The 27,176-nt window shown below is 40.0% G+C and overlaps 1 protein-coding gene across 2 annotated transcripts in view; it reads left to right on the top strand.

Annotated features, from left to right (window-relative positions):
- The window catches only part of fars2 (phenylalanyl-tRNA synthetase 2, mitochondrial), a 142,865-nt gene that overhangs the window by 9,327 nt on the left and 106,362 nt on the right, over window positions 1-27,176 (top strand). For both annotated transcript variants that reach the window (XM_067577818.1, XM_067577819.1), the window contains exon 3: window positions 23,785-24,110. In XM_067577818.1, coding sequence (XP_067433919.1) covers window positions 23,803-24,110 — 308 coding nt within the window. In that variant the 5' untranslated portion in view covers window positions 23,785-23,802. The remainder of the gene's footprint in view (window positions 1-23,784; window positions 24,111-27,176) is intronic.

The raw sequence follows: 27,176 nt of genomic DNA, 5'->3' as shown, positions 1-27,176 counted from the left end.
TTGGAAACTGCAGGGAGATGTGTGTGTGTGTGTGTGTGTGTGTGTGTGTGTGTGTGTGTGATAACCATAGACTGTATATAAAGATGGACGATGCGTCTCCACTTCCTGCCGCTATGCAAAAATGAAGCTAAAATATCTTGTTTCTGGGAGCGGCCATCTTGCTCGTGTGATGTCATTTGTAACCAGAGTCTGCGCAGTAGAGTCGGACGGCGGGATGACGACGGGGGGGACACGCCCCCTCAACATGACTGACAGCTGGAAGTGAATCACTAATTAAAACGTACGTAGCGTCTTCCATCAGAAACTGCTGCGGTCACTCGGCTCGTCCTACGGAGGTTTGAGGGCGGCTGTCACAGCTGTCAATCATGATGTCACACCCCAATTTTATGTCATCGAATAACTAATTAAAAACAAACTTATCAGAAAAATGAGCGCTTGGACAAACGTCAGCATGATAAGAACGACTTAAAATGAGAGATGTATTTGAGGTGTACTTTGATTTCTTTAGTTTGGCTCGTGTCCGCTAACATGGAGGGGGCGGGGCTTATGACCTGTACTGTAGGAGGCGTCCAGATGTTTTGGCTTCACTTCTGGGGAGCTGTCATGGCGTCCATCTTTATATACAGTCAGTGGTGATAACGAACCACCCAGGATGTCAAATTAATTTCTCTGCTGTGTGAGTTTGTGTTCACAGCCTTTCTACTGTGAGTGTGTGTGTGTGTGTGTGTGTGTGTGTGTGTGTGTGTGTCCTCCATCTGTTCTAGAAAGCCCTTCCTGAACCTGCTGAGCCTACCAGACCTTACTATAAACACACACACACACACACACACACTCCATGGTGAGCTGCTCTGTTATGTAACATTCAACACACTTCCTGGACTCCTGTCCAACATTTTAAGTGAATTTCTAAACTCAGACTGGTCGTCTGTTAACGGATATATTCACAGGTTCTCAAATGTGTCTGAAACCAACAGTCGGGAGCCCAAATGAACATTAAAGCTGTTTTTCTTGCTGTAATCATTCCTCCTGTTCACACTGACCATCAGAAGATTCCTTCATAATCCACAGTCCTTCTGTGCAAAAATGTATTTAAAAGTTGTTTAATGTTCATTTGGGCTGCTGACTCTTCTCTCAGGACAGACGACATGGTGTGAAGCTCCAGTACGATGCAGATTTTAAACATCCAAGTACCTGAATTCTTTTGTCTTCCCACTGCAGCAGACGTCTCAGTCTCTCTCCTCCCTTCATCTAAATCCGTGTTTTATGACCTGCGAGGCCTCGGCTGGTCTCTGAAAAGTTAGCATCCCTTGCGAAGTCTCCTGTCGTCTTTATCCGAGCTGGTAAAAAACGGTGAAAATAAAACACTCAGCTGCTAATAAGGAGGCAGCAGAGCGTGTCGGGCTCTCAGAGGACCTGACAGAGGATTACAGGAAAATATAAAACAGGCAGAAATCTGCTCTGCTGCATCACTCTGCTGCTTTGTTCACATTAACAGTCTGTTCTCATGGCTGCGGCCTGATGAGGTTTATGTTCTATAACGGGCTCATAATGTATCATGTATGTTAATATTGACAGTGTGTCTGTGTGGGTGGTTGTGTGTGAATCAAACTGTCAGACAAACTACATTCAGGTTTAGTAAAACTAGTTTTGTTCATTTCTGTCAATAATAAGAAGATCGAAGTCACCAATTTAATAGCTGGCAGAAATGTTCAGACACATTCAAGCCTGTTAAAACATTTAATATCCTTTCAAGCTCACCTGCTGCTCTCCCCGGCTCCAGGACTCACACTGCGTCGCACTGTTGTCGCACTGTTGTTGCACCATTATAGCAATGTTGTCGCACTATTGCTGCACTATTCTAGCACTGTTGTCGCACTATTGTCGCACTATTATCACACTATTGTCACAATGTTGTCGCACTATGTCACACTGTTGTCGCACTATTGTCGCACTATTATCACACTATTGTCACAATGTTGTCGCACTATGTCACACTATTGTCGCACTATTCTAGCACTGTTGTCGCACTATTGCCGTACTATTGTCACAATGTTGTTGCGCTATTGGTGCACTATTCTAGCACTGTTGTCGCACTAATGTCACAATGTTGTCGCACTATTGTCGCACTATTCTAGCACTGTTGTCGCACTATTGACACACTATTCTAGCACCATTGTCGCACTATTGTCACAATGTTGTCGCACTATTGCTGCACTATTCTAGCACTGTTGTCGCACTATTGACACACTATTCTAGCACTGTTGACACACTATTGCTGCACTATTCTAGCACTGTTGACGCACTGTTGTCGCACTATTGACACACTATTCTAGCACTATTGACACACTATTCTAGCTCTGTTGTCGCAATATTTCAGTTTAATGTTACCTGATTATGATACTTGCTCTGTTAGCACAGTTCAGCTAAAGTAGCTAACGTTAGCCCAAGTGTGCAGCGCTCGGTGTTCCCAGTAAGCTAGCGTTAGCTTGGGTCCGAGGTAGCGGGACGTGTTTCCAGAGTGTGAAAGGAAACACTCTGCACTCCTTATCTGGAAGATTCTGGCTCCAAAAGGAAAAAGATGGCGCCGACCAGAAGCTGCAACTCTGGGCTTCAAACGGGTGATGTCACACCTCGCCACATCCAGCGTTACAGTCTATGGCAGTGGTAGGCAAACATTGGCCTGTGGGCCAAATCTGGCCCTCCAGAGAACATATATTGGCCCCTGACAAGTTTCAACTTCAATCAACTGCATCAAAGAAAGCAGACACACAGCTGATGTAAATCCTGAATATGTTAACACTGAACGTAAATTTGCTCCAAAGATTCTTCTCAGCTTTGAGTATGTATAGCAGGCTGTGTGATAAGATCAGAACTGCAACTTTACATTTGTATTATACCAACCAGCAGCTTCACGTCTTGAGTCTGAAGTATCTTAAAGTGCCAGACGGCCGCCAGCTGCTCCAACTGACTCTCATTCACGAAGCCTCAACTTCTCTCTAGAAATACTGAGTCAATCATTGTTTTCACTGAGTCATTCTGGTCAATCTCTAAATTCAGGTCCTCTAATAAGTCTGCTGGTGGTCATTTAGGCAATTATTGCTCCGTTAATAAGATTTGAAGACTCATAGTAGCTTTGATGTCTGCTGTGTGGGTGTTGATCGACAGTTGGCTCCAGGACTCACGTTGAGTCAGACTATTGTTGCGATATTTCACTACGTTTAATGTTACTTGATGAGCAGCAGAGCGCTCAGTGCTGCCACTGGTGGCCAGAAGCTGTACTGCAGCTATACCAGTGATTAAACCAGTCATGTTATTTATATATTTTTGACCACACTACTGAAAATAAATCATGTTTTTGTTACATTACAGCCATCTGAGCTTGTAGACCATCTGATGGGTTTCTCTCTTCCATTTTCATCCTGTTACATGTTTTCTTAGCAGATCTACGACTGAAATGTTGTTATGCAAAACTATGAGCAAAAACTTTAAATGCAAAGCGTCTCTGTGGACAGAACGTTAAGTTATTGGAGGACCAGCGAGTCTGCAACTGGAGCTTTAATTACTACAAAGGTAGGAGGTGAAAAATAATACACATGCAGATTGAAACCACAGACTGGCCATGTTACATTTGGCACAGTTGCTGATTTTCCTTCCTTCACATCGGAGACATTTTAATTTGTACCTTCATTATACTGTTATCTAACCATCTCTGTAAGCTTTCACAACAAAAGTCAGAGAGACAGTTTAGATCTGGAGTAAAAGCAAAAGGTCAGAACAGGAAAGTCGAACAGTGGGAGTCAGAGAAGAATAAATCTGGTGAGAAACAAAGACGGAGGAACAGACAGGAGGAAGGTAGAACAGGCAGATCATATCTACATGTAGAGGATATATACGAGTGTGCAGTCAGTCAGGACGGACCTACAGGTCAGCAGCTCAGCCTTTCATCCTCACTCTGCTGCCAATTACTTTTCAACACGACTCTCCGGGCCGACACACACCTGCCAGCTTCACCTGTTTCCTCCGTCGTCTCTTTTTATCTCCACCACGCCGCTCTCTCTCTCTCTTCTCTGCGACGGCAGCAGTTTCTCAGTCAGCGCATGAAAAAGTCTTCTGTCTTTATTAAGAGCCGCGGATCCGAGTTTTAAAGGATAACCGCCGTAATCCCGTCTTCCCAAAAAAACCAGTCTGTTCCTTTATGAAACTTTCAGGCTTCTTTTCTGATAACCTGGAGCAACAGAGAGCTCAGACATTTTTATCTACATTTTAATATATTTTCCAAAGTTTGAAGCAGGTGGATATGAAACAAGCTTTTGATTCCATCTGAACTTTTTTTCAACCAAAAGAAACTTTGTTCTACAGCAGACAATGTTTTTTTTTTGCAGTCCTCGTTCACCGAACAGGTCAGAGACAAATTCAAGATGGAAAAAACACCGAATATATTAAATGATTAAAGGTTATGTGAGAGTCCAGAAATGAACATTTGTGGTTCAGGAAATGTTAAAATAAAACATCAGCAATAAAGTTCATGTTTTTCACTCTGTACTCATCTTGTTTCTTGTTTCTGTCTAGTGCGACAATAGTGTGACGACATTGCTAGAATAGTGTGACGATAGTGCGACAACAGTGCTAGAATAGTGCAAAAACATTGTGACAATAGTGCGACAACAGTCACTCATTCGCATAAAAAAACATCTTGAACGCTGTTAATTTAACCATGAAAACGATGATGACAGATATTTATTGACGACCTGCTTTTCATGCTGTAAATGAGACTAAAATGAAATGAAAAGTAATAATAACTGTTTGAAGTCTTATTGAACGAGCTGCTTACATCTGTGGAATCGCAGACTGTAGCTCGACTGGAAAATTAAAAACGCAACAAAAACACGTCTTTAGTTTTTTTGACTAAAAATGACAAAAACTGAGTTCACATTTTTGTCAAAAGATTAAAACTAAATAAAGATTATGAGCCAAAATTCACACTGGTCAGGAAAAAGTAAAAAAAAAAAATGCCCATCACAGTCAGAGAGGTTAATTGATAATCAAAATTGTTGTCAATTAATCAACTAATTTTACAAAATAATATTTTTTTTCTTTATTTGTTTGCACATAAAGCAAAAATTATAAATGATTTAACGATTTAATTTGCGCACACAGACATTCAAATATATAGCAACACACTTTAACTTCCGTATGACTCAGCTATGCATGAAACTAAAGTAAACAAACGCTTGTGCACGAGAAGTTGGAAGTTAAAAACGTTTGCAAACAGTCTCCTAAAAAATCGAGACAAGATAAAATGAATTATCGCAAATAAAATAATGAGAGATAAAAAGACGCCTGCAAAATAAGGAAAAAGTCTTTAAATCTTTAAAATGTCAAAAAGGCTTCTTTATGTGTTTGCACATAAAATAAAATGATTTAATATGTACACAAAGACATTCACATGTATAAAACACACTTTTACCTCCATATAATCAGCTGTATGTAAAAAACTCAAGATAAGAACAAGACAGTTACAGCAAATAAAAATAATGGATGTAAAAGCAACTACAAAATAAAGAAAAGTGAAGAAGAAAGGGAGAAAAATATTTATAATATAACAATTATTCCAGTTGTCTGGCAGGTAACGCTGTATGTGGGAAGTTATATGGCAGGATTTCATAAGAACCTAATCAATAAAATCCTATTTATACCAAACTGTGATCATGTGGGACATGAATCCTCTTTAATCTTCTGCTGCATCCGAATTATTTGTCCGTCTTTTGTCGTATCCATAATTTCACGTCTCATCGAGTATTTTTTTCACATGAACAGAGTCGATTTTCAGCAGATGTTTGTAAAAGAGCTGAAATGTGTCAGAATCTGAACAACCGTCACCGTGGAGTCGCTGCCTGCAGTCCCACCCAGAGGACGCCGCCGAGTGTGTGACGGCTAAACGGGAAAAAATGAGACGTCTGCCTCTTTCAAATCCCCCAACACGGAAAATATGAATTGCAAAGCTGCTGAATTAGCCAAAAAAAAAGCTGTGTGTGTGTTTGTGTGTGTGTTTGTGTGTTTTTGTGTGTGTGTTTGTGTGTTTTTGTGTGTGTGTGTTTGTGTGTTTTTGTGTGTGTGTGTTTGTGTGTTTGTGTGTGTGCTGCAAATTTCCAATTTCCATTTTGCACTCTTTCCAACGTCTCTTGAGCATATGTTTACTGTGTCGCAGCCAGGAGTCACACTCCTACACACTTCCTCTCTCTGTCACACACACACACACACACACTCTGTTGGTCCTCGCAGCAGTGGAGGCTAACAGGTGTACAGGTAATCTCTCTGTGGCCAAAAGTCTTCAGCTCTGCTTCCCAAACAGGTGGAGCTCAAGTCGCTCACTTTATTTTTATCACATGAACCTAAAACTGTGCAGAGACGATCTGTTCTGATGATTTTTATATGTTTGTCTTCATGTTTGGATCCAAACCAACAATGAACTGATCTACTAACAAGTATTATGTGTGTGTATCTAAAGCCTGATGTGTCTGATTAAAAACACGTCAAACATGAGATTTGTTGACAGTAAGAAAACCAGCAGAATGATCCTTTAATAAGAAAATGATCCATCTCTCTCTCTCCTCTGGGAAGCAGGAAGATAAACAGAATTATCTTTTAATATCTCAATCATCATCTCTTATGCACAAGATTGGTTTAATATCCTGGGAAACGCTGTGAAAGATCCGAGTAGTATCATCAGTAGCAGAGCAGCAACTGAACGTCCTGTCATTTAATGCTCCTACATGTCGGGCTGCATAAAACAGGCAAAAGAATTTGATCTTTAATAATGTTAAACCCATCAATGTCTTCTTCCTCGCCGTTATATTTTTAACTCACTCGCTCTCTCTCTCTCTCTCTTGTGCACCGGCTACCAAATATTGCACGAGCATAAGCGTCTCTTCCTGTAAATGTCCCGTCACCTCTAAATAAAGCTGTAAGAAACATTAAAGCATCTCTGAAAAATGCAAACAGCACAAAAGTAGCTGCAGCCTTCTAGTAGCGGAGCGCTGAGGAGCCGCCGCCAGATATCTAGAGAAGAACGTCGACTCAAACATGTTAAACATAAATTAATTAGATGATAAGTAATAAGTTTATAATGTGCCTGATAGTCTGTCAGCATTCAGTAAAAATTGGTTCCATATTGTATTTGGTTCATTTACTTCCTGGTGAAGGGCGGAGTGTTTACATCCTTCAGCTTTTGGCAAGCAGGTGACCTGAGGCTGCTCTCTGATTGGTTGCCTCTTATTTTCCATGGGGTGCAGACACGCCCACTTTTATCGACAGGAAGTACGGATGTGCGACTGTCACTCCTGCCCTGTAGCGATGTTTCAGAAGACGCCAACTTCAAATGGAGCCGCGGAAAATTCTGTTATTTCCTCACAAAAACAGCCTTTCACAAGGTGTTCACTGGAAGAAGAAGAGAAGAGGAGGATGAAGGAGCTTGGACCGGACTGATTTGAACTGATACCCGCCCCTCTAATGACAGACGGAGTTGTGTAGCTGGACGTGGTTTCAGGAACGCCTTTTATTACTTCCTGTTTGCTGTTTCACAGTGTCGGCACCAGAGCGACATCTAAGCCTTCTAGACAATAATATGAAGCTAAACTGTTTCAGCAGGTTTAACGTTGCAGAGGATGAAGAATTAGAAGGAACAACAAAGAGGTGACAGGAAGTTGAAACTGAATCATAGACGGTGTGATATTTTGTGCAGCCATGATGAGAGTGAGAGAGATACTGGACTGTGTGTCGTTTGTTATGAGAGAATAACGTCATCAAAGAAGCCCAGAGCAGCTTCTCCTGGATGGATGTCACCACGCAGAGCTGCTGCTGCGTCTACGGCGACTAAAACTAAGACTCTCTGAGTTCATCCCTCTGCAGTCGGCTACAGCTGAGTCCCTTCTTGCCGCCGTCCTTCCTTCCTGAGGATCAGAGAGGTCAGCTCATCTGCCGGGAGGATGATGGAGCCAGCGTGAAAACACACGATGGGAACCCAAAACACGCCGCTCTACATCCCCGTCAGCCCAGCCTGATAATGCAACAGGCCTCCTCTCACATATCCAAAAAGTGAGATTATTTGGTGGATTTGTCAGGTGTTCTTGATGAAGCGGTGACCCGTAGACTGTCGACATGCGGCGGCGTCAGATGGAAAGTTTCACAGCTGTGTTTGAGCATTAAAGGACCTCGTTCGCTGCTGGAGAGACTCAGGTGACCCCGGTGCCGTCAGAGAAGCAGGAGTCTTCACTCTGCTGCTGGAAGATCAGGATGCTACATGTGCACGTCCTCTATGCAGAGCTCCAGAAGAAGAAGATAGATTCAGATGTTTAGGTTATATTACTGTGTGACAACGTCTGAAAACAGGTAACATGGAGGTTTCTAGTTCAAATGAACTAAACTCATAACAAATACATCACTTGTTAACTTTGGCTGCCGGTTTGTTTTAATATTGATTTTAAGATCATTTTTATTACTTTTAAAAAGTGTTTCAGGGACTCAGATCACATCTCTGAGCTCTGATTGTGATAAAGGTGAGTGGAGCAGACGGCAGAATCAGATGCAGAACATTTTAATGAAACACTTCAAAAGTCACAAAAGAACCAGAAACACCGACCGCAGGAACAAACACAGAACGACAGCAGACGACTCGACAAAGACTAAACTGGTGATTGTAAACGAGACGCAGGTGAAACACACGAGGCAGTCAAACACAGGAAGTAAAGGTGACAAGACACAAGGAGAAAATATTTCAAAATAAAACAGGAACTAAAGTAAAACAGACAACAGGTGACACAACACACGAGCAGACTGGGAGCAGATAAACTGGGGGGAGACACTGGGAGCAGATAAACTGGGGGAGACACTGGGAGCAGATAAACTGGGGGAGACACTGGGAGCAGATAAACTGGGGGAGACACTGGGAGCAGGAGGAGCACATAAACACAGGAGGAAACAGAAAAAAACACTGAAAACTCAAAATACACAAAGAGTCGCGGCAGGACGTGACTCTGATCATCCTGCTGGTTGATGTACGAAGGTTTAAGAGATTTTACACACTTTATCCAACATGTTTCTTCTAATTTAATTTGAACTTGTGATACTATATGTGTACGTGAGTCTGTGTGTGTTTTTAGGTTCTTAAAGGTTTGTTTTTGTTTTGATATTATTTGTAACTTTACAACATATTTCTCTCTGTTTTATTTGTTTTACTGTCAAATTTGTTGTAATTTGTGTTTTATTACAAAAGTAAACAGAACCTGATTTCACTTCATCTCTCAGTAAAACATAATAAAACATATTTACTGCTGTATTTCCTGTCTTTAAACCTGGTTTTAACCCTTTAAGCTCTTTCACTTGTCTGTAAATCCTTAAATGTCATGAAAATATTTTAATTTAAGGCCCAGAAAAGATTTCCTAGATAGCAGAGGAAGTGTTTTCTTTCAAAATAAAACATGATTTATAGAGTCAGTTTCTCTGTAAGCTTTTTAAACTTTTATCATGTTATAATGTTGAAAACTTCTCTTCATAACTAGCATGATAAAAACACAACAGCCACATATTTTCCTCCGTGAAGCTGCTTCGTGCTGAATCTGACAGTTCGGGGAGAAAAACTGAGCTTTGAGCCGCTGCTGTGTGTTCACTGCAGAGGATGATTGATTCAGATCGGCGCCTCGCCGTCCCTCAGGACCACGGATCGATAACGCCGGCCGTCCTCCTCGTATTCATAAAGACGCTCTGCTGCTGCTGCTGCTGCTGCTGCAGGACGAAACTTCTCAGGCTGCTTTTATCTGAGCAGACTGAACAATGAAAATCAGTAAATCAGGTGGAATAAAAACGTTTTATCAAAGCAAAACAACAACGTCATCTGGACATCTTCTCTCTAATCAATCACTTTAAATGTCAATATATCTGAACATCCGTTGTCTGACAACAGAAACAGAAAAATATGTAAATGAGAACAACTTTCTGGTGAATTCAGCTGCATTAAAACATAAACTTTATTAACTATAAATAGACTGAACGCAGGTTAATAAAGCGTCTGTAGCTGCAGCAGAGTTGAGCAGACTTTAACTTTCTCTGTGATCGATCATTTTTAATATCAATATGTCTGAACACGCGGCACAGCTGTTGTCATTAACCTGTGTTTTGTGCGTCTGTCCTCCCGACCAGATGTTGGGCTGTGATGCAGTTTTGTTGTCGTGGTGTTTCTCTGTGGACAGACGTCGCTACGGAAACCAGCTGGAAACACCGTGAGCATGTAAATCAGTTCTTTATTTATAATTAAAGGGGACACATTCTGCTATTTATATCCTGTCCAAAAAAAAAAAAAATCTTTATGCACAGCTGGACCTGCAGGTAAATACAAGATGGAGTCAGGCCTGAACAGGTGGTTCGGCGTCATGATCACATGACCAGATGGAGCGTTTAAGTGTTTCCTGTCTGAGTGTCGTCCCTCGTTTAACTCTGAAAAAAAGTTTCTGTCACTGCTGAGAAGTGTGGAGTAAGCAAACACTGTGTGTGTGTGAGTGTGTGTGTGTGTGTGTGTGTGTGTGTATGTGTGTGTGTGTGTGCGTGCGTGTGTGTGTGTCGTCCTGTCATGACTGTAGAGATGAAGAACAAACAGGACGACGAAGCCTCGAGGCTGCAGAGCTGTTCATGAGTGTTTGTGTGTGTTCATGTTTTATGAAGCGTGTGTGTCTGCGGATGTGTGCGTGTGTGGTTGTGTGTGTGTGTGTGTGTATTTAATGTGTGGGTTTTTGTAAATGTGTATTTCATACAGTACATGTCGGGTTTTAGAAATTTGTCTTTGTCTGGACATTTGCTTGTGTGCGCGTGTGTGTGAGTGTGTGTGTGCGTGTGTGTGTCTTGGTGTGCGTGCGTGTGTGCGTGCGTGTGTGTGCATGTGTGTGAGTGTGTGTGTGCGTGTGTGTGTCTGTGTGTGTGTGTGTGCATGTGTGTGTCTTGGTGTGTGCGTGTGTGTGTGTGTGTGTGTGTGTGTGTGTGGATGTGTGTGTCTTGGTGTGCGTGCGTGTGTGCGTGCGTGTGTGCGTGCGTGCGTGTGTGTGTGTGTGTGTGTGTGTGTGTGCATGTGTGTGTCTTGGTGTGTGCGTGTGCGTGTGTGTGTGTGTGTGTGTGTGTGTGTGTGTCTTGGTGTGTGTGTGCGTGTGTGTGTGTGTGCGTGTGTGTGTGTGTGTGTGTGTGTGTGTGTGTGTGTGTGTGTGTGTGTGTGTGACTGACACTCAGTGAAAGGAAACAAATTGGATGTATGAGTGGAGCTGCCGGGTGGCAGAGAGCTGCAGCCTCTGCACTTTTCTCCTCCAACCATAAAATCTCCCCCCTTCTTCATCATGTCAGACACCGCTGCTCCTCTTCTTTCTCCTCCTCTTCCTCTTTGTGCCTTTCCTCTCTCCTCCTCCTCTTTTCTTTCTTCTCCTCCCTTTCTTTCTCCTTGCTCTCTCTCTCCTCGTCAATTCTCCTTTTTTCCTTTTCCTCTCCTCTCCTCCTCTTCTCCTCTCCTCTCTTGTTTCCTCCTCTCCTCTCTTCTCCTCTCCTCTCTCCTCCTCTCTTCTCCTCTCTGAGCTCCTTTATATCTGTAAAAAAAGTAATTTTATTACATTTTTACAGGCTGCCTGTGCAGGTTTGATCTAATGCTGCTTGTCAGAAAGCCTCCTGCTTCCCTCAGCGAGGAGGAGGAACAGGAGAAAGAGGAGGAGGAGGAGGAGGGATGAAAAGGAGAAAGAGGAGGAGGAGGAGGGATGGGAGGAGAGTCCAGGAGGAACAGGAGAGTTGAGAGGAGGAAGAGGGGAAGATACTCAGCCTGAGCTGATGGAGGAAGAATCTTTTACTGAAGTTAAAGAATAAATAAAAAACTTTAACTTTTCTTAAAAGTAGAAAATCTTTTAATTCAAAACACTGAAAAAGAACAAATTCAGAAGTTTTAGAAGCAAAATTACAACTTAAAGTATGAAATGAAAAACGTCCCTCATGACTCATATATTATTGTATTATAGAGAGAAAGTTCTTCTTAATGACTTTATATACAGTTCGGTGGTTTCATGGCTTTAATCTGTGAAATGTATTATAGTTTCCAAACAGATGCAATGTTTTAATGTAAAATCTGTTTTTTTAAGCTTATTTTTTTTGGCGTTTTGTATTTATTGGAGAGTTAATATAGCGAGACGAGAAACAAGGAGAGTTCAGATTTTACCTCTGAAACGTAGAGGAGTAAAAGTATAAAGTAACATAAAATAGAAACACTCCAGTAAAGTAGAAGTACCTCAAAATTGTACTTTATTACCGTAAATATACTTCCTGCAGTCACCACTAAGGAAGAGATGGAGGTAAAAGACATGAAAAAGGTTAAGAAGGAGAAAGGAGGAGGCGGTTTAGAGGAGAAATAAGAAGAAACTTAATATTCTGAGATTGGAGACTTAAAGGAGAGTAGAAGGGAAGGACGGAGGAGGAGGAGGAGGAGGAGGAGGAGCAGTGAAGAAGATTTAGAGGGGAGGACACTGAGTTTATGGCTTTTTAACAGACTGTAGGGAGGCAGGAGGAGGTGCAGGGAGTAAAGATGGATGTGGGGTCGTTCCGGGACACGCTGTTTTAAATAAACGCCACAGTATCAGCCAATCAGCTCGACTACAGCTCTCATAAATCCCGCTGCAGCTCGGCGGCCCGCAGGCTTAACTCATCATGTCACACACACACACACACACACACGCACACACACACACACACACGCACACACACACACACACGCACACACACGCACACACACACACGCACACACACGCACACACACACACACACACACGCTGGTGCATCTATACTGCAGCTGCTTTATGACCACACACATCTCATATATATCACACTCATGCAGCTGAGCTTTATTAACATTAAACTAACAAACGTGAACAAATTAAATGTCTACTTTCAATTAAAGCAAAAATCACTTATTAAATGTTTTTATTCTTCATTTCTGTAAAAAGCAACTTTCAGAAACTTGAAATTCGCTGGAGGTGATTGATCAGGATCACACATCTCACGACCCCTCAGATTTATCTGCTGACCCTTTGGAGGGGCCCGACCCCTAGGTTGGGAACCACTGGACTAAACTAGCTAACTGTATATAAAGTAGTGTAAACTAGCTCCACCTCCAGCAGCTACAACAGTAACATGCTGCTCTAACACTGATGCTTCACTATTAATAATCTAATGATGTCATATATAATAATATATCAGTCAGAGGGACCAAACCACTACTTTTACTGCAATACTTTAACTACATCAAGCTCATAATACTTATGTACTTTTACTGCAATACTTTAACTACATCAAGCTCATAATACTTATGTACTTTTACTGCAATACTTTAACTACATCAAGCTCATAATACTTATGTACTTTTACTGCAATACTTTAACTACATCAAGCTCATAATACTTATGTACTTTTACTGCAATACTTTAACTACATCAAGCTCAGAATACTTATGTACTTTTACTGCAATACTTTAACTACATCAAGCTCATAATACTTATGTACTTGTACTGCTGCAGAGTAAATATCACAGTCAGCAGTAAAGTGATGTAAATGTTATTTTTAGTAAGAATTAAACTTGCAGTGTCTGCTGATGAAACCGATCATCACCTGATAAATCTAGTTTTTAACTCTAATGTCGGGGGCGACGTTCCCGCGCCGTTAATCACGTGACTCTTCTAGACTTTCCAGATGTTTTCGGACTGAATGAACAAGTCGTTTCGTGCAGGTTGTGTGACGCTCAAAACAATTTATCCACCGTTTTACAGCAGCAACAGCAGGTAACAGCCAGTACATACTGACCATCAGACATACTGGGACAAATCCCAGTGGACCATCAAAACATACCAGTCTTTACTGGCCGTCTGTGTGTCACAGTCACAGCTGAGTCTTTCCTCTCACCGCCAGCAGGGGGAGACAAATCTGTCTGTAATGTCTTTGATTTATATTTGAGAAGTAAAAAATCCATCATCTGCTGTTTTTATAGCTGCATTTATTCTTGTTTCAGGTAACAAGAATGATCATTTCTACATAGAAAATCAGCTTTTTATTATTAATTTATGAGGAAACCAAACACTAAATGGTGAATTTACAGATGCAACAAGTGTGAACGAGGCAAGTTTATTTTCAACAAGGCAGTTCAAAGTGCTTTACACAGAGCATAAAAGGCATTAAAACACAATATAAAAGCAACACAAGTAAAAAGACATAAAAACAATTAAAAAGTGTTAAATTTGGAGATAAAAAAGAAGCTAAAAGAATAAAAGTAAGAGTGCAGTGTAAAATATTAACCCTCAACGAGGGATGAAGGGAGAGGACGGTGAATAAAGAAGAAAAAGAAAGATTTTTCTCATTTTAAGGATAAATCTGTAATTTTACACTTGTGAAAAAAAGTAAAGTTGAGTTATTTTTTTACAGCGTGAATTCATTCACTAAAAATAACACAGCACACAGAGATGAAGGCAGATGTCGGAAGTTGTATAAGGGTCCGTGTTGGCGAGCGAGCGAGCGAGCGGCGTCGTGAACAGGAAGAGGAGCGGCGTGAGCCACAGGAAGTGGTCATCGTGCCAGAGAGGGACTCCCTCTGATGGGAGGGGGCGAGTGACACTCCCACAGAGACAGAGAGAGAGAGAGAGAGAGAGAGAGAGAGAGACGCCACCTGTTCCTCTGAGGTGTGAACGTCTCATAGCTACGCTCCAGTCGTGATCATCATGGCATGTGTTCACTATGGGAACCACCACAGCTCTGAAGAAGCTTCCTCTCACTCTGTGTGTGTGTGTGTGTGTGTGTGTGTGTGTGTGTGTGTGTGTTGAAGCATTAAATCTCACACCGTGATTGGTCAGCTGTGTGGAGGTGAAAATAGGAGTCAGGATTTTCTCTCTCACGTTCGCAACACGACTACAGAATTTCTGTCACGTTTCATTCGTGACCAACAGAGTGAAACACTGTGAACACTTTGTAGGAGAGACTGTCTGGAAAAATGCACCGTCATCTCTGTGTTTAAAGTGCCGCTCCACCCAATAATATGTCAGCTTCAGCTTCTCTGTGCACAATGACGTGTGTGTGTCATTTGTGACATTTGTGATTTGTGACATCACAACTAGTTTGGAGCCAATCGTGGTTCAGTATTCAACTGACACGAGTCACACAATGTTGAAGCTTGACTAGTGAACAAACACTGAGAGACGATACAAATATATTGTTATGTTTATAGATTCTGGAACTTTTAAAGTGGTAATTATACTTTTTTTTTTGCACATAAACCACGTCGGACACACATTATTGTTCCAAGCAGAGTACTGTAGAGGCTTTTCACTGTGGCTGTTTGGAACAATTATAAACACATCATACAAACTTCTTCTTTTAGAATATTTCTCAGCCTTTAATCTGCAAAGATTCAGACGTGTCTTTAAAGGATCAGTCTGGCAATTCTTCTTCTTGTCATCAAATCTCATGTTTGGATCCAAACCAACAATGAACTGATCTACTAACAAGTATTGTGTTTGTATCAAAGCTGATATATCTGATTAAAAACACGTCAGTGAGTCACACCGCTGCACTGGGTCACATGTTCCTTCATCATGAAGAGTTTGGTCATGTTAGTTTGTTTAGAAACGGCTCCAAAGACTAATAACAGCATCATGTTTTCAGTCTCCAGAGAGTAGTTCTGTGTAATGCAGACGCTACTGAGCATGTGCAGGAACACGGTTCTGTTTACAGCTTCACCAGCTTGTTGTGCTTCATGTCACAACCTCTGGACTTTGTACAACTTTGTAAATTTCTCAAAAAACTTCAGTATAAAGTCAAGAGTTTGTGATATGAAGCCAAATGTCAACAACAAGTATTGTGTGTGTATCAAAGCCTGATATATCTGATTCCTCCGCTGTTGCTTCATCACCATGACGACAGCGGTTACCGTAGCTTGTTTAGAAACGGCTCCAAAGAGTAAGATGGCGCCGTTTACAGAGCTTCACTAGTTATTCTCTCTATCCTATTCATGAAGTTATACCATCGTCAAAAGATATAGTTAAAAACCACCTAAATTTATCATGAAAATGTGACTTAAAACTGAATAAAAGTCAATTTATAACAGTTTGTGTGGAACAACCACAACGCCGATGTATTATCTTGTATGTGTGTTAAGTTACTCTTTGGTAGACGCCATTGTAGCGGACAAACACAGCGCCGCTGTATGCATCTGGTGTGTGTTTACTCTTTGGTAGAGGAGGTATGACGCCATCGACAGGCGACCAAATGAAACGGTCCGTTACTTTGATTAAATTACAGATTTCTCTGGGTTTGAAAATACACAACTCAACAACATATATAACATAGGTCTAGTTGTTTTTAGACATTTGAATGTGGAATAATTACATATTAGAGCTTTAACGGTGATGTGTGACGGTTTAGGAAAGCGGCTCCTGCAGGTCGTTCTGTCCCTGATGGACGTGTTGAAAGATTTCAACCATAATTCAGCCTTAAATACTTTCTCTCTCTCTCTGTGTTCACTCTGCTCCCTTTTATCTACAACTCCATCTCTGCAGCCGTCTTCACACACACACTCTTTATATATACAGTATCTCTCTCTACAGGCCTCTCTCTCTCTCTCTCTCTCCCTCCGCAGTGTGTAATTTATCACCTCTCTCTATCATCGTGTCAGTTTTTAGAGGCTGAATGAATCCCTCTGCACTGAAGCTGTGTGTGTGTGTGTTAACATGTGCAGTGTGTCACTTGTGCGGTGCCGAAGCTCACGCCTGAATGACATCTATTTCATCACCTGCGTAATGCGACACTGTAACCTTGGCGACCGCTGTGTTTGTCTGAGGCGTCGTGTTTCCTGCAGCCTGGCAGTTTTTTTTTTGTCACGGTGACAGCGCCGAGGCTGGAGAGGCTTTGGTTCACTTTCAGACACATTTCAAAGCTTATTTCTTCATTTTTCTTGACGTGCGGTGGGTGTTTGTTGGACGGCGGGCCGCAGCTCGTCCTTGGCGGCGTCTCTGTTGCCACCTTTAGTCAGCTGGCGGCGTCAGAAGTCACATCACAGCTTCGCTGTTGGCGGCCGCCACGCTGGTTAGTCAGAACAACTTCTTGGCAACCGAACAAGGGATTTTCTCAGCAACTTTCACACATGATGAATCATGTTTCGCTTCCTCCGGAGCTGCTTACATCACTGCACATTTTATCTGTTTCTGTTAATTTGCCATATTTTTTGTATCAGATCTGAACTAAAATGTCACGGGACGAATGTGGCTGATGGAGACGGTTTGAGACGAAGTAACAAAGAATTTAAGACGGAAAAAGATCTTATCAGGCCGATACCGACATCAGTATCTGAGATTTCAGACCAATATTAATACTTTCCATGAATAGTAACATTTTTGGCAGCGACCCTTCAAATTTAAAATAAAAAAAGTCTAAAAAAACGTCTTTGTAAAGCAAAGCTAAAGGCTGAAACATCAACAGTCTCAACTGAAGGTCCACTGACTTGTTGACATGTGAGGTCATCAGCAGTTATGATTCAGATTTAAACACAAGTTCGTTCTCGAACTTGGAAACAATTGTTTGACACAACAATCCCAACTGAAGCTCCGCTTTCTGGCCTTTACCAGAGCTTTCAACCATATTACACACCAGATTCATCCGCTAGAGATGAGACTGTTATAGTTTGTTTGATTTACTCTTGTAATTCTGGTTCCTCTTCAACGTCACAAACTCTTTGTGAATATCTGGTTTCATAGATGATGAAGGTCACCTGACAGTTTATACAGCGACTTGTTCTTTTTTTTTTTTTTTTTTTATAATATTTTTATTATGATTTTTTCATAAACATACAAAAACAAACACTACAAACAATGACCACAACAGTGACTCATCTTACTGAAATCTTTGACATGAGATATACATATTATAATAATAATTACACACAGTTGTACAGACATACAGTAAACATATAAACATATACACACTCAGTCCATTACAGTAGACAGTGATACAACAACTAACAGTCTTGAGAGAATTAAAGAATTTAAAATTTCCAACAACGTTAATAAGACAAAATAATAATAATAATAATAATAATAATAATAAATACCTGACAAATAGAAATCTGACCTTATGACCCGCAGATATCATTTTGCTAATTAACTGTGTTGCAATCGATCGTTCCCTTTAAGACGATATTTGTGAGTCTTTCACTGGAAGAAGGCGACCTGTTCTGCTCCGTTTGTGCGAATTTCATTCACAAAAATGTTTCCAAAGAGTGAAAAGAAGAATTTGAGGCTGCTGACACATTTATCAGTGTCAGTAGTCGTAATATCTGAAATTATTATTATAAAAACTCCAAATTGATTCAGATTCAGACATTATGAATAAAAGAATGAATAAAAAGTCTGCTCAGACTCGTACGACTCTCAGACGCTCTGAACTATTATATTCAATATATATGTTAAATTGTAAAACTGTCAGAACGTTCTTAAATTAAATCTATTCAAAGTCTGAATAATGTAGTGAAACAAAAGTCTGATTTTATCTTTTTAAAATCTTGATATAATTCAATTTTTCTGGTGTAAAATTTAAATTCTTTTCACATTAATGAATAAAAATAAATATAAATACTCCAATTTGCCTTTTTAACAACAGCACTACTATGCTTTGGAGTTTAAATAATGCAGTAATGATGTGTTGCAATAACTGGATTATTAAATATTAATCGATTATTTTTTTTAATAATGGCACCTCTGGTCTTCCGTATCGTATTTGATCACAATGAGAACTTGTGTTTCTGTGTTGAATCTTGAGGTAAAAGTTTAAATTCTGTGGAGGAATAAATCTGGTCTCAGCTGCGTCATGAGATAAAAAATAAAAATAAAAAGACAAATTAAGAGAGACGTGTGAAGAGTTTCACCAGCGAGCAGCAGCGGTGGTGGCGGCGGCGACGGCGGCGGCTCCCCCACAAGACTCATTAAAGTTTGATCTGATTTAATATTTTCATTTGCTCAAGTTCACAAATCTGTGTTTAAAAAATCCACGTGATGGTTCCCTCTTGGAAAGTCTCTCTGGTTTCCTTCAGCTGTTGTTTCCTTTCAGCTCGTTCAGACCTGATGATTGAAGGGATCGCCGACCTTTGACCTGCTCGCCGCTGCTATAAGTCACTCTGGGATCACTGATGTAGAAAGACTTAGATGTTCTGCAGCTTGTTGTGTGAGGAAGCTGTGAAAGCTTCATAGTTTCTTGTTAAAAAACTACAAATTCACAAAAAAAACAAAAATTATTTTCAGGTCTGCTGCGTAAATCCTGATGATTTGACATGTGATCATTTTTCATTTTGTGTCATTTTTTTTAAGGAAAAAATGCTAAAATCTGTTTTCAGCCTCTTAAATGTGAATATTTCCTGGTTTCTTTGGTCTCTATGACAGTAAACTGAAGATCTTCTTTGGTTTTGGGAAACAGTGATCGATACTTTTCACGATTTTATGACATTTTATGGAACAAACAACTAATTGATTAATAAAGAAAATAATCAACAGATGAATCGATGATGAAAATCATCACAATGAATAATGTAGTGTTTCTAATAATTATAGTATTGATGAAAAAGCATCAGTAATGTTATTTTAAGAACAAGAAATATCTGTAGATACTAATAAGCAACAACCTGCTCAGAACCAACCAACACCTTCTCATCCCCACAATAGCCCTGATGTAACAGCACTGCTGAATGGATAAACTGGATAACTGAAGACATGAAAACTTAATGTTTACCGCTGCTGTTAGAGGTGTTTTTGACAATAAAATGTTTTTTTACATTACAACTACATGAGGTCCTGCTCAGAACATGTCTTGGTCAGAACTCAATAATTAAATGCAAAGCATCCTCACCAGTTTATGTCTTAAAGGGGACATATTGTGCTTTTTGTCATTTACGGTTATGATGTTGGATGTTAAACATGGTCAAATTTCCAAAACATGCCCATAAATTGCCATCTGCTCTGTAGCTTTGGTTGCTAAGGTGGTTGCTAAGGTGGTTGCTAAGGTGTTTCCATGTGTTGTTCACGTTGTCCAACATGTACGGATGGGTTTGAGAAGTTGACATTTGGAGTAAAGAAGGAGAAAAAGAAGTGAAATCCTGCTACTATAGTTTGTTTACGTAGCCTCCAGAGCCGGAGGAAGCTTCCTGAAGCTGACCAATCAGAACAGAGTGGGCTCATCAGGAGGCGGGGCCTTAAAGAGACAGGAGCTAAAACGGCCTGTTTCAGACAGAGGCTGAACTGAGGGGCTGCATAAAGGACCAGTAGAAGATAAATAAGGAGTTTTTAACTGGAAACCATGTAAAGATATTCCAGTAGAGCCCCAGAATATAAATATAGAGCTGGAAATGTGCAGAATATTTGTCCTTTAAAGTTTTTCTAAACCTCTAAATATCGGCCTGAATATCCTGTATCTGTCAGGTTCTTATTGTTATGTATTTGTTCCATAATGGTCACAAAGACAAACTGGTAGAAACATAAAAATAGATTTTTTAAATCAGAATCAACTTATTTAATGGTTCTTTAAATCTTAAAGTTGGACTTCTCACCCTTTTTTCATTCTCTCATCATATTTATCACCTTTCTCAGTCTGTGCTGAGCTGCAGCTCTCTGCAGTTCATTACATATAAAATGTGTGTATTTACCGCACACGCGTGTCCGTGTGCGTAGGCGTCCATATGTGTATGCGTGGTGGTGGTGTTTGGTGCCATGGGAACAGACATATGGCGATGATCATGTGCCAGGAAGAAGGTCAGCGCCAAAGAGAGGAGACACGAAGCCGAGATGAAGCTCACATTTAAGCCGATTTTTTTCGTATGTGGCTTTACATCCACAACAGGTGGAGTTATATATCGTCTGGAAATGTCACATGACCTTTTTTATCATCATGGGAGATGAAGGGTGCTGCTTGTTCACCTTTTCCAGACCATCAGACTCTTCATCACCTGTGAGTCTCAGGTGCACAGAGCGTCTGTCGCTGAAGGATGACGGCTGCACGGAGACGGAGGCGAAAGTTCACTCTGTTATAAATCAACAAAGAAAAATGAGTTTAGGTCATTTATGAAGCAAATACATGAAAAAAAAAGTAGTTCTAGCTTCTGAAATTTGAGATTTTGCTGTATTTTATTAATTTTTTATGAAGTAAACTGAATATATTGATGAAAACGAGGCTCTGAAAACCAGTTTTGGAATATTTGTAACTATTTTCTTATCCAATGATGAGGAAAAATAATAAATGAAATCATAGCAGAAATAATCCCTCGTGCACCTCGGCATGTGAACTACATCCTGCAAGAATATAATGTAATTATAATACTTTCATAAAAGACATATTTAAGGCTACAATAATAACCAGGGGGGTTAAAGGTTAAGGGACGATTGTAGTTACGCTTTTTAAAAAACTGTCCCGACTCGTGGTTGGAAACAGGAAATGAACAACGTCTCCTTCAAACTAACTACAGGTCGTTTTTGGGCGACTGACATTATGACCGGTTGTGTCGTTTTTCTTGGGCGGATGGTCTCGAAACTCTAATTATTTCCCTCCGGTCTCGTCTCTCTACATTTATGAAACAGTTTTTTAAACTTCTGGGATTCGAGTGACTTTTTCTCTCAAGTTAAAGCATTTTCAACTTGTGCAGCTCTACACATCATCACATCACTCCTGGTGAATATGCAATTACACCGCCTCTAAAATGCCCCTCGCGTTCTTTATGAACACACAATTAGTCAAATATTTAAAAAAAAGATACTTAAAAATATAGCCAGGATGCTAAAAGTGTCACTTGAATTGTAAGCAAATTCCAAAAACAATAGGAGGCCCAAAACACTTCCCTGTGGGACTCCGTGAGTTATAAGTTGACTTATAGATAAAAACCTCTTGAGTTGATGGGCTTAAAATAAGTCACATTCATTAAATATCATGCAGCTGCTGTGTGAAATAGTGTCTCATAAAAGTGTATTAATTTTGAAGGTGTTAGCGGATCCTGCGGCGACCTGCCTTTACAGAGAGGATCCTTCTCCGTCTTCATCTGCTATCATTCTCTGTCGTTTTTGTATGTTGTTTTATGTCCTTGTAAAGCAATTTGTGACTAATGTCTATGAAAAGCGCTGTGTGAATACTGTTGGTCTCTATATGACCTTTCCTTTGGCTAAATTATGATCTGTGTACACAAAGTCCATAATTTGGCTGCTATGACCTTAATTGAACATTTTCCAGCTTCTCAGAGGAGGAATTAGATGATTAATCAGCTTTTATTCTATTAAACATCTCTAGTTTGTTGTTTGCTCTGGGTTGTAGTGAATATTGTAGATGGTCGGAGTCATCAAGGCCGATGGAGGAATTTATGACCTTCAGATGTCCCTTTACCTAACTTTTGTATTGTCTGTGTGTGTGTGTTTATGTGTGTGTTTATGTGTGTGACACCTCATCAGTGTCCATCCAGTCCACTATAATATGACACAGACAGCAGAGTAAAGGTAAAAGCTTCATGGATTTGGGAACAATAATCCATTTTGCTGCAATGCCACTGCAATGCAACACCCTTTGTCTTGTTCAGGGATGCTCCCCGAGTGTGTGTGTGTGTGTGTGTGTGTGTGTGTGTGTGTGTGTGTGTGTGTGTGTGTGTGTGGATGGACAAATATTTGAGGGGGGTAGATAAAAGGGTGATCGTCTCGTCTCCTGTCAGAGAATAAACGACGGAAAGAAGGAAAAGAGAGAAATGAAAAACCAGCTGACTGTGTTCATGTTTTGGCTGTTTGTCCATAAGTGTAATTATAATGTGATATAATGTGTGTGTGTGTGTGTGTGTGTGTGTGTGTGTGTTGAGGAACTAATTGCATACCATGATTGGTCAGCTCTGTGGAGGTGAAGAAAATTCTCAACACAACTACAGTTTTTCTGCTCTTTCAGCTGATTCACGTCCTGCTCATTTCCCTCTCCACCACCCAATGAAATTATAAATTACACTACCTGCACCGGCAGCAGCGAACACACACAGTTAGCTGGAGACTAGCTAGATGAAGAAAGTGGAACATCTAGCAGCTAAAGAGCCAGATATTCCTCAGCCCAGAGCTAAAAGGACTCACAGTCAAACAGCACTCTGATAGGATCATGATCTTGTCTGCTGTTAGCTAACATGTTAGCTAACATGTTAGCAAACATGTTAGCTACTTTACAAGCTGATCAGATGTTTTATTCTTCTCCTTTTTCTGTTTTTGTACATATTTCTAACATATAGATGCTAATGGTTTTGTGTTCAGTCTACTAAGGCCGCAGCTAATGATTGTTTTTATTGTTGATTATTTTCTGGATTAATTGATTAGTCCTTTAGATGTCTATAAAGTGTCTGAAAATGGTGAAAAATGTTGATCACTGTTTCCCAAAGCCCGAGAAGTCATCCTCAAATGTCTTGTTTTGTCCCAACAAACAGATATATTCAGTTTATTATCATAGAGGACTAAATAAACCAGAAAATATTCACATTTGAGACGCTGGAATCAGAGAATTCTGAATTTTTTTCTTTAAAAAAATGACTGAAAAACTGTTTAATCAATTATAAAATAGCTGGAGACTAATTTAATAGTTGGCATCTAATCTATTAATTGTTATTCTACTATAATATATATAATACTAATTGTTGCTACTCTGTTTTATTTTCTATTCTAATCTACTTGAATTCCTTTCTTGTGTCTGCAGCTCCATGGACCAATCATCATGATCCTCCGCCAGCTGCTCCTCCCTCCCCTGCACTCGCTGACCCCGCCTTTGCTCCACCCTCTCTGTGCGACAGCGCTCTGGGCCAATGGCGGCGCAGCGTCACGCAGACACCTCAGCACAGACGGCCCCGCCCCTCAGCCTGTGATCGGTCAGGAGTCGGTGGAGGTGTTGGGCCACTCGTACCCCCGCGATGACTTCACCAACGTCACGTCAGGTATCCTGGCCAAGGTCGGCCGCAACCTCCACAACCAATCCCATCATCCTCTCTGGCTGATCAAGGAGAGAATCAAAGCTCACTTCTACAGGTACGCATCACCTGTCACCTTCACTTTACTAAATACTCTTTATACTTCACTTTATTCTAACTATTATCTGGTTACTTTAACCAAGTAAAACAAACTTGTGTGGACGAGAGTGATAACTGTTAACCAATGACAGACACTGACGGCTTTATAGTGAGTTTCAGCTCATTGTTTATCCGTCCGGCTGCAACTTTACTGTTCTGGTTCACTCTCAGCGTCTCAAGCTGCTGTACACTACCTGCTCAGCACCAAACAGACACAGTTAGCTGTAGACTAGCTGGTGAACATAGTGGAGCATTTAGCAGCTAAAGAGCCAGATATTTCCCTCAGGAGTTGGTAGAGAGCAAAAACAGAGCTAAAAGAGAGTGAATACTGGACTCACATTCACCAGATGGACAGAAACACGACTGATGTGGAAATAAAGCAACTGTTTGCTAACATGTTAGCCACAACTACTCTATAAGCTGATAATATGACAGAAGTCATGTTTAGAGACTATTCTGCTGAAAACAAGTGGACAAAAAACATCATTTCAAGCAGCTTTAACCAGATTGAAACTACAAAGGATCAAGAATAGAACCCTGAGGAACCCCACAAGTAATTATTGACATTATCAATGTGATGATCATGTTGTAACTGCTGGATGTGGATCAAGTTCAACACTTTAACTATAAAGCTGATGATATGTCAGTGTTGAGTTCACTACATGTTTCTGCTGAAAACTAGTAAACAAATCAGTTAATGCAGGTGTAAAGAAACAGAAACAGAAAACAAAGCCTTTATTGATACACAGATCTTTCTTCTAGCGCCACCTGCAGGACAGAGTTTACATTTTTTAGCTCCACAAAGGCTCTAAGAGCAGCTAAATCATGTTTTTGTTGTTTATCACGTCACATTTGGAGTTGAGCTCTTTAAGACCCAGCCGGAGTCACATGTTGCCGTTTCCAAACGATCGTATTTCATCAAGTGCGAGACGAAGTATTTTCAGTTTTTAATTGTTTAATAAATACTGACACTTATTTTTAACTGTCTCCTCTGCAGCGAGGTGTCACTGAAAATATAACTGTATATAACAGTGTTTGACGTGTTGTGATCCTCTGCAGCGGTCTGTCCGTCGTGTTCGCCGCTGCTGTTACGTTTCCTCATGTCGTGTATATTTCTGTGTTCTTTCTTCATTTTGGGAGCACAAACTGCTGACTGACTCTCACTGCAGGCTCAATGTGTCTTCAGGGACAGACGAGTGTAAAACTTTTGCTGCGACGCACACAGCAGTGAAATATATTCCACGCTCGCCATAAAAACACACACACACACACACACACACACACTCAGCAGTCAACGCATTAATGTTGCATTAATAAGTCATTAAGAAGTCACTGAGTGTGTTGTCTGACAGTGGTTTATGACTCTGCCATTTCACAGGTCGTGAACTTTACTCTTTAGAAAAGCCTGTATGCTCTGATAGCAGCAGGACAGCAGACTCCTCGGGGCTGCTGGGTAATTTTCAAACAAGATGAAAACCTGATCAGCTGCTACTTTTCATTACCGCTGCTTCCACCCAGAATGCATTTCTTCTTTTTCTCTCTTTCGCTCATCTTCTGCAGGGACTGTTTTTAATCAATGTACAGAATAAAAAAGAAGGAGCAGATCTCCCGATTCAATTTAACTTTGCTTCACAACATCCAGAATCGATTCATTTAGAGAAATATTATTTCTGCATAAAGCTTCTCGATTTATCCTCAGAACTTATATTTCTCCTACAATCAACAAGTGAGCAGCAGTTTAGTTTCCTGGAACTGTAAACACATTCGAACATTTATTGAAATGAAAGCATGTGAGAAGTTATGAGCTTAATGTAGTTAAAGTATTGCAGTAAAAGTACATAAGTATTATGAGCTTGATGTAGTTAAAGTATTGCAGTAAAAGTACATAAGTATTATGAGCTTGATGTAGTTAAAGTATTGCAGTAAAAGTACATAAGTATTATGAGCTTGATGTAGTTAAAGTATTGCAGTAAAAGTACATAAGTATTATGAGCTTAATGTAGTTAAAGTATTGCAGTAAAAGTACATAAGTATTATGAGCTTGATGTAGTTAAAGTATTGCAGTAAAAGTACATAAGTATTATGAGCTTGATGTAGTTAAAGTATTGCAGTAAAAGTACATAAGTATTATGAGCTTAATGTAGTTAAAGTATTGCAGTAAAAGTACATAAGTATTATGAGCTTGATGTAGTTAAAGTATTGCAGTAAAAGTACATAAGTATTATGAGCTTGATGTAGTTAAAGTATTGCAGTAAAAGTACATAAGTATTATGAGCTTGATGTAGTTAAAGTATTGCAGTAAAAGTACATAAGTATTATGAGCTTGATGTAGTTAAAGTATTGCAGTAAAAGTACATAAGTATTATGAGCTTAATGTAGTTAAAGTATTGCAGTAAAAGTACATAAGTATTATGAGCTTGATGTAGTTAAAGTATTGCAGTAAAAGTACATAAGTATTATGAGCTTGATGTAGTTAAAGTATTGCAGTAAAAGTACATAAGTATTATGAGCTTAATGTAGTTAAAGTATTGCAGTAAAAGTACATAAGTATTATGAGCTTGATGTAGTTAAAGTATTGCAGTAAAAGTACATAAGTATTATGAGCTTGATGTAGTTAAAGTATTGCAGTAAAAGTACATAAGTATTATGAGCTTGATGTAGTTAAAGTATTGCAGTAAAAGTACATAAGTATTATGAGCTTGATGTAGTTAAAGTATTGCAGTAAAAGTACATAAGTATTATGAGCTTGATGTAGTTAAAGTATTGCAGTAAAAGTACATAAGTATTATGAGCTTGATGTAGTTAAAGTATTGCAGTAAAAGTACATAAGTATTATGAGCTTGATGTAGTTAAAGTATTGCAGTAAAAGTACATAAGTATTATGAGCTTGATGTAGTTAAAGTATTGCAGTAAAAGTAGTGGTTTGGTCCCTCTGACTGATATATTATTATATATGACATCATTAGATTATTAATAGTGAAGCATCAGTGTTAGAGCAGCATGTTACTGTTGTAGCTGCTGGAGG

This window comes from Thunnus thynnus, chromosome 21 (genome assembly GCF_963924715.1).
Source record: "Thunnus thynnus chromosome 21, fThuThy2.1, whole genome shotgun sequence".
NCBI classification, from domain to species: domain Eukaryota; kingdom Metazoa; phylum Chordata; class Actinopteri; order Scombriformes; family Scombridae; genus Thunnus; species Thunnus thynnus.
This window is presented reverse-complemented; position numbering and strand designations above follow the sequence as displayed.